Source organism: Taurulus bubalis, assembly GCF_910589615.1.
Source record: "Taurulus bubalis genome assembly, chromosome: 7".
In the NCBI taxonomy this organism is placed as follows: Eukaryota; Metazoa; Chordata; class Actinopteri; order Perciformes; family Cottidae; genus Taurulus; species Taurulus bubalis.
In genome coordinates, this window is record NC_136595.1 from 19,044,295 (window position 1) to 19,052,603 (window position 8,309).

Here is an 8,309-nt window from a genome sequence, read left to right on the forward strand (position 1 = left end):
TGTGTGTGTGTGTGTGTGTGTGTGTGTGTGTGTGTGTGTGTGTGTGTGTGTGTGTGTGTGTGTGTGTGCGCCCACTGTTGTGTGAGCTCAGCGTACTGGAAAGGCCTAATCACCCGTTGCCATAGCAATGAACTTGGGTGCTGTTCACCAATTCATCCTCTTTTGTTTGCTGTTTGTTTTAAAGTCCAATCACTTCTCGTGGAATTCATGGCATCCGCTGTCTTTTTGGGCAAGTTTAAAAGATTTGAACGCTTTTTTGACAAGCAGTCGAAAAGTCTCTATTGTTTCGCCCACAAAATAATAATAACAATAATGTTTTTAAAAGGTATTATTATTATTGTATGAAAACTTTAGGATAAAATGAAAGAGTAACTGCTTACAAATCATCTTCTTGGCTATATAAGTTACGTTATGTTCTGAGTGATCTTGGACCACTTCACAAAAAGGGAACATAACTGTGGACATCGTGCTGTTTCGCAATAACTGTTGAGTAATTTAAACATTTATTTTCCTCTACGACCTTTTGTGATCTGACAATTGCCTGAATCAGAGCTTCCTGTTTTGAAGGACATAGCGAAGATCATGATGTTATACTTCCCAGTATCCAAGATATGATTCATTTTGGAAATGCATTTTCCTCCCACATTCCAAAAAGATAAGAAACTCAAATAACAGGTTTGTTTACAGTAGCTCTCTCAAGCACGACTGGTGCCCCAGCACAAGTTTATGAAACAGCTTCAAATATGTGTCAAAGACTGGTTACTCAACAGTACAGCAAACAATGTGTTTGAGTTGTGATGCCTCTTAACGCAGTTTGAAGCTTTCACCGCTAGAGGGAAACAAATCACTTGTGATCACTTTTGACAACATTGACTTGTCTTTGCTTCATGAAGCTTAACATTGCACATACATACAAACAAAAAAACAGATACATTAAATGTGTGTAGCTTACACATTAGTATGCATCACATTTTGATATTTCTGGCAGAAACCCTTGGCGACAAACTTTCCCCATATGCACATTGCACTTTATAAAAGAATGAATGACAGAAATATTTTATTTTTAATTTTAAAACCAACAATTTAATCAATATGCCACATATTGTCCTAATTAATCCATTAATTGTTTGGTCTACACATTATAAAAAAGTAATGGAAAATAATAACAGCACATTTGACAAGCTAATAGAGAAATGATTGTAACCAATTGATCAATTCTCAAAATAGTTGTACAATGTCTTTCTATTTATTGACAGCTCTATATAAATTACAGCTTTAAATAGATTATATACAATTATGAAAAACAAGTGGTAAAATCTGTATAGCTGGTGAGAGGGTTACATACTGTATTATGCACTGTATTATATGATATTAAATACTGTATTATCTTGCCATAATTCTTTGCCATTTAAAAAAAACTCCCATAAATCTCAAATTCCAAGTCTGATTGTCTTAAAGTAATATTTGAAGATACAACTTAACACAACATACCAAAAAATGACACCGAGGGATCTTTTATAAAATGCAGCCTTCGGGAAAAGGACAGGATGGTCTCTTTTGCACCAGTAACAGGTTTAGTTTAGTTACCCTGGAGGACGTTCCCACTCAGCTCATCCATGATCTTGTCGAGCCGATACAAGTAAAACATGGCAGCGAGACTGAGGAGCAAGCCTGCGGCCACAAGAAGGACGTATGAGAACATGAAGAGTCTGGCCAAGACTGCATCTGAGGGCAGAAACCACACGTACACCCAGCCCTTGTAACGGTTGTGGTGAACAAACTCGGGCCCCTGTTCAACCACCATTGTGTCATAGAAAGTAGGTGACATGGAATAAGACAAGGGAGCCTTGGTGATGAGAAGAAACTCCTCGTCGGGCAGAGTGGTGGTGGGAGATTGGAGAGTTGTTGGTGGGCTCGTTGTATGTAAAGCAGAGGGTTTTGTAGTTGGAGTGTTTGTTTGGATGGTGACTTGTTGGGGAGCTAGTTGCTTGGTGGTTGGTGTTGGTGTTGTGGGTGTTGTTGTTGTTAAAGCTACAGCAGGAGTTTGTCTGCTGGTTGAAATGATGTGAAATGGTGTCGTTGGTTCTTGTGTAGAAAAATATCTTGGACTGATTCTTGTAGCATCGCAAAAGTTGAAATCCTCATCACGCAGGGAGCCAAGGGTTCGGAGCTGTTGATACGCAGGATTGTGACATAACACATCATCTCGGTCAAAAACCACACGCTCATTATGTCTTATCCATTTGGCAATACCTCTGATACTACAACCACAGTTCCAGGGGTTGCCACTCAGAGTAAGAGTCATCAAAACTGTGTTTTGCAAGAAAATATCTCCTGGAAGAGTCCTGAGGTTGTTATTTTTCAAATTAACTGCCAAAACCCGTTCAAGGCCCTGGAAAATGTCATCTGGCAGGTTCTGGAGCTTATTGTCATTAAGAAGCAGCATGCGCAGTGTGGTAAGCCTGTAGAACAGCCGAGGATGTAGATAATGGAGGTCGTTGAATTTCAATGAGAGCTTCACAAGCTTGGGAACGCAGCAGAATAGGTCTGAGGGCAACTCCCTCAGCTTGTCATTAAGATGGAAGTTAAGCATCTGGAGTCCAGACATGTTGGCAAACAAGTTTCCCGGAACTGTGGTGAGGTTGGTGGAATACAGATAAAAGTCTGTCATGTCAGGCATGTGACCCATCAGCTGGTATGGTAGAGATAATAGCGGATTTTTGTAAATGGTAAGCTTCTTCAGCTTGGGCATGTTGTAGAAGCTCTTTTCCGGGATCGCTTGAAGTTGGTTGGAGGACAGGGTCAGCAGCTCCAGGTTCCTCAGTGACCAGAACACCTGAGGAGGGAGGCTGGTTATCTGGTTAAAATGGAGTTTTAGATGCACAAGGTTGACAAGTTCATCAAAAATCCCAGTTTCTAGCACCTCTAACTCGTTGTAATAGATTACAAGCTCGTGAAGATTAGTCAAGCCGTGAAAGATGGTTGGTGGAAACTTCTTTATGGAGTTCCTGGCAAGGTGCAGGAAGGTGAGGTTGGTCAGTCCATCGAAAACATCTGAAGCAGGACTGCTCAGGCTGTTATTGCTCAGGTCCAGTTCCTTCAACCCTTCAAGTCCTTCAAACATATCCGGAGCTAAGGTCTTCAACTGGTTACCATTTAAACTCAGCTGCTCCAGACTGGTCAGTGGACTGAAGACTCGAGCACTGAGGGTGGAGAGATTATTGAATGACAGGGTGACAGACTTGAGCTGTGGAGCAACATGGAAGGCTTTGGGATGGATAGTGTGTAGTTGGCTGTGAGTCAGACTGAAACGCAACGTGAGCGGAAGGTTTGCCAAGCTCTGCTCATTTATGACGTTCATGTTTGTGTCTTTAAGCTTCAGTCGGTATGTGTGGACTGGCAGCTGCTTTGGCATGTCTGTGATGGTGTCGCCAACACAATTAACAGTACCGTTAGAATAACACAGGCAGCTGCCAGGGCAGTTGGTGCAGGTGAGGAGTGGCAGTGTGAAGAGGATGAGTATCGCCCACAAGGTGCCTGCAAAGTGGAAATAAAGACATATTTTAATGCACAAAATCAAATCTGAAATGAAATAAGTCTCACTAATATCCCCCAAAATAGCAGAGCCTAGCAATGATCTTTCACGGTTTATCCAAAACACCATAGAATTTTCAAATTTTCATTTTTTTCAATGCAAAACTGGAATTCAATTATTGGCATTGAATATAGAATAAAATAACAATAAATAACATTTAGATTTGTTTCTCTTAAATTACAGTTAAAAGACCAAATCTGAGTTGGGGTAAACACCAAAACAAGTTAAATATTCTACCAACCTCTGAAGTGAGAGTCCATCATTGTCTGTTTGATATTATGATGATGTTGGTGAGATCTGTGCTGCTCTTAAAGAGCTGAGCCTCCTGTCTATCAAGTCACCCCGCCCTCTGCTCCATCAAAATGCTGCCCAAAAGTTTGCCATCACGCTACGCATCCTTCATTCTGCCCAATCATTACCCATATCTTGCCTGCCGTGGACCTGGAATAATATTATTAGAATATTGGATGAATGCAATTACTAATTTCATTAAGCTTCTTTCACTGGACCCATGTTTTACTGATCATATTTGTTATTTATGTTTTAAATGTATTTATATTTTTTTATCTAATTTAATAAACTAAAACAAATAATTTGTATGCGTATTTGTTTTCTTAGATTTTGATTCACATTTACACGGTCGTCGTGATCAAGATGGCAGCGTAACATTTTCACCCAAGCAACACATAAAAATGCAAATAACAGACCTATGTTGCTGGTTTTTGGGAAGTGTTGACTTCTTGGGATGTGTCGGGAACAGTTTAGCCTTTGGCACATACTTCTATTTACCGCCCTTGAGTGACACAAAGGATGCTGGCTCAGTTCCTGTAGACTTATCTCAACCGGATGGTCTGAACCCACTCTGCCTGCACTCCAAACTGAAACAGATAACAACCATTTCTGCATTGAGTCAGTTAGGGTGTTTGACAACTACAGTCCCACTTCTTCAGTGTGTCTTCTCTCAACTTGTCACTTGTGTTTGTACGGAGAGAAAGGAGGTTTTTTTATGCTTGTGTTTGCAGTTCATGGGCACTTCACTGAGACTCACAGTTAAAGTGAGTACCAGGCAGTGATGATGCACTGCTGAGCTACCAGATACCAACAGGTTTACAAAAGCATCCCATGTTAGCTGATGATGCATGTTGAGTCAGTTAGCTTACACCACTTTGAATTTAGGGGCAGAATAAGTGTGTCAGCAATGTGCAAAGATAAACGTAACTGTTACCTCGGGACAGATTTTCCAGTCAAAGTAAATTTAAATTTAAACCGGATTATTTACGTATATGTATAGAATTAAAATGTAGTCTTCTATTTGAAAAAAAGGGAATTGTCCTTAAAAAGAGTGATAATTATGTGATATGGAATTTGTATTTCCTTTATTTTTTTAATTACATCTTATTGGCTACTATCTTGCAAAAAGCCACACAGAAGCAGATAGAGTGCCAAAACAATGGTTCTAAGTAATAATGAATGAATTATGAATGACATTGAATGTTTAAAAAATTAAAAATAGAAAATATTATTATGAATCTATACAACATAAAACACCATGCAATTAACCACCATAGAGCTTGCTTTATGGTATTGATTCTTTGTTTCTTACCTTTCAATATTTGAAATAAAAATATAGATATTTATTCATGTGTTATACTATTATGTTCATGTTTTTGTAACTGCAAATGACTCAAATGAAGTCAACACTTTCCTTGATGCTGAGCGTCACATTCAGTCCTCTGTTCATCATCCTGAGGGAGCAGCAGCAGCACAGCAGCACTCCCATTTAGACAAAGCATGAGACTCATCTCCTCCAAAAGATCCATCAGATAAATGTCACTGTGCAGATGTGCAACATGTTGCTAATCCCTTCACTTACACATTGATTTGCACTGAATCAAATATTTGATCATGTAATATGAATAAAAGAGTTCAATAACATGTTGTCCTTTTATGATCGGAAAGTTATGCAAATAATTGTCTCCTATTTGAACCTCTAAAAAGAGTCCACTCAGTGACCAAGACCCCATCAAACATTTTCCTTTAAGATAAAAAAAAATGCAGATTCACATTATAATTGTATTTATTTTGTAAAATGAACAGCAGTGCATTCTAAAAGCAATGACCGACGTGTTGGCAGCGGTACAAACAATGTTTTGCTCAATTTGGCCACAAGAGAGCAACATAAACACAAGCAGTATGGCAAATAAAATCCTTGTTAAATAATAGTATGTCTTTGCTGTCAAGTACATTGTGTCATATCTGACCCTCAAGTATTTCCAGTGTTAGCTGATTATATACAGATTAAAGATGTACAGCTGCAGTCCTTAGATCTCCCATGACCTCAGTGCGGTGGAAATGCGTATTGATGACTTTGATTATGGTACAACTCTATATTGCTGGGATAAATACAATGTGATTATATTTCAGGTGTTTTGAGTCTTAAGGCTATGTTGGGCTTTGCAGCAAGATTTCACAGTGTTCCCCCTCCTCTTGTATCTGTGTCACACACAGTACTTCCAGAAGCAAGCTGCAGGCAAAAGAAGCATGCAGAATATTAATACTGCGATGGTTGGAATTAATTACAAATATTAATCAGTTTGTATGATGCATATTAATCCCTAAGTACTAAATATAACTCACGTTCGCCCCTCTTCCTAGTTATAGATTTTCCTTCTGCCAAATTGGCTGTGATGTCCCTCTCCAGCTCCAGGTTTTCCCTCAGCGCCCGCAGCTGCAAGCAGAGATCAGAGGCATTAAACACACCGCCACAGGTAGACATCATCTCGGTATCAACACTCAATCTGTTCAATTACTTTTAGGAAGGAAATTTCCAGGTTTTCATTCAAAGTCTCATGCCTAGAATTAATACACTTTTGTTTTAGGAAATAAGAAGATGCAAACACCTTCTCTTTACACTGTGGTTAAATCAAGGCTACTTTTTTTTTTTTTACAAAGTTACCTCAAGGTGAATCAGTGGATTTCCTTACCTCCTCTAATTCAGCTAATTTATTGGCCAGCTCGAGACCTGCAGAAAGGAAATCACGTCATTATCAAAGCAAGGAATGCATTTGCGTTATCTCTATATTCACCATTTTATTTGTATCTCTCACCTAGAGGATCTTCTTTTTCAACAGGAACTAAGCTCTTGTGTAGCAACAGCGCTAGAATCTTGCTCTGAGAATCTGTGTCTTCTTTCGGATTATAAACATGGTTTCCTGCACACACAAAGCAAATGAAAATGCAACTTTTAGCTCTCTGAATATCACAAAAACAACCGACAATGTCACATCCATCATATTTCATAGTCATCATTAGATTAGATTAGATTAGAACACTTTATTAATCCCCAGTGGGGAAACTCATTTGTCACCTAAATGCATACAGACAACAACAGACACAGTTCACAGTGCACAGCAGACAAGAAACACATTACAAGGAACACACAACACCAGAAAAAGTCATATGAAACTTGACACATGAACAACATCAGAAAGATGCTAAATTAAAAAAAAAACACAACTAAATGTGTTCATTAGATCTAACTGCTGCTGGTACAAAAGACCTTCTGAGTTGTTGAGTAGAACATCATCTCCTAACCTGAACCGTTGACAGTCTTTCACACTTACCTGGGTTAAATATGCTCCGTCCCTCCACATTTAGCACTCCCTGCAGTATTAACAAACCCAGGAGTCCTAAGCAGTAGTTCACAACTGTAACCCTATCCATCGTACTCATTGTCCCAAACTATGCTGCACTATGACCACTGCCTCAAGTAAGACAAGCAATCCACTGACTTGGGTCCATCACGTCAATATATTTATCCTCTCAGGGGCCAGGGGGAGGGGCCAGTCAGCTTCATACGTACTAAATCAATTGCTAGTCATTGTTGGTTTCGTCAATAGGCCACCTTTTCACATAGATCGTGGAGAGTCTGAGTGAAATACTGGGATCTGACGTAGGTGAGGCCAGTAACTCTACATCACTCTGACATGGGCAAATCAAACCGAGAGGAAGTTATCAATCAGCCTGTTGGTTATGAGAGACCAGAATCAGATGGTCTTGGCACTCGCAAGTGCTTTTCTCTTACATTAATTGTTTCTTTAAATAGATACATGGAAGTGTGTTGGTCCCGGGAACAAGGTAGCAAGTAAATTGGTTCAGTCTCTAAGTGCATCATAGCCACATATGAGATCCATATTCTTGTCTTCAGGGCTGATTTGGAGCTGAAGGACCATCAATCACTGCAGCGGAGCCAACTGTCCAACATCTCCTAAGTCACTGTATAGTCTATTTTGTGCATCAAGGAAACTACGCATCATACCTCTCAGCAAGAGGAGCTTGTGCAGTATTTGGGAAATTAACTTGCTGGCACCAACTGAATTTGGCTGATGAGGGTCTCATAAAATGCACCATGCACCCCTTCAGAAATGACTTATGGAGCCTGGTGACGTCTGGCGTCTCACATCCAAGATCCTCTCATGAATCCATCACTTTAGTCACTCAGCTTTTGAATAGACAGCAGTGAAAGGGTTTGATCAAAACTATAAACTAGCAATGAAGAACAACTCTATGATTCAATCGCCAATGTATTGTTTTAGTCATATAAAGTCAAATGAAATGAATTAATGGGGCACCTGAAACAGCTATGTTACAAATACAAATACAAACTAGACATTATTTAGCAAGGGGAACGAATAAGAGGGGAGCTTATTGTTCA

The 8,309-nt window shown here is 39.5% G+C and overlaps 1 protein-coding gene across 1 annotated transcript; it reads right to left on the minus strand.

The window, feature by feature from the left end:
* Window positions 1-1,579: 1,579 nt before the first annotated feature.
* LOC306738857 (uncharacterized protein) lies at window positions 1,580-3,855 on the minus strand (the record flags this gene model as incomplete). Its single annotated transcript, XM_079220779.1, has 2 exons — window positions 1,580-3,537; window positions 3,837-3,855. 2 exons carry the CDS (start codon window positions 3,853-3,855, stop codon window positions 1,580-1,582), a joined length of 1,977 nt encoding a protein of 658 aa, XP_079076905.1.
* Window positions 3,856-8,309: the final 4,454 nt, after the last annotated feature.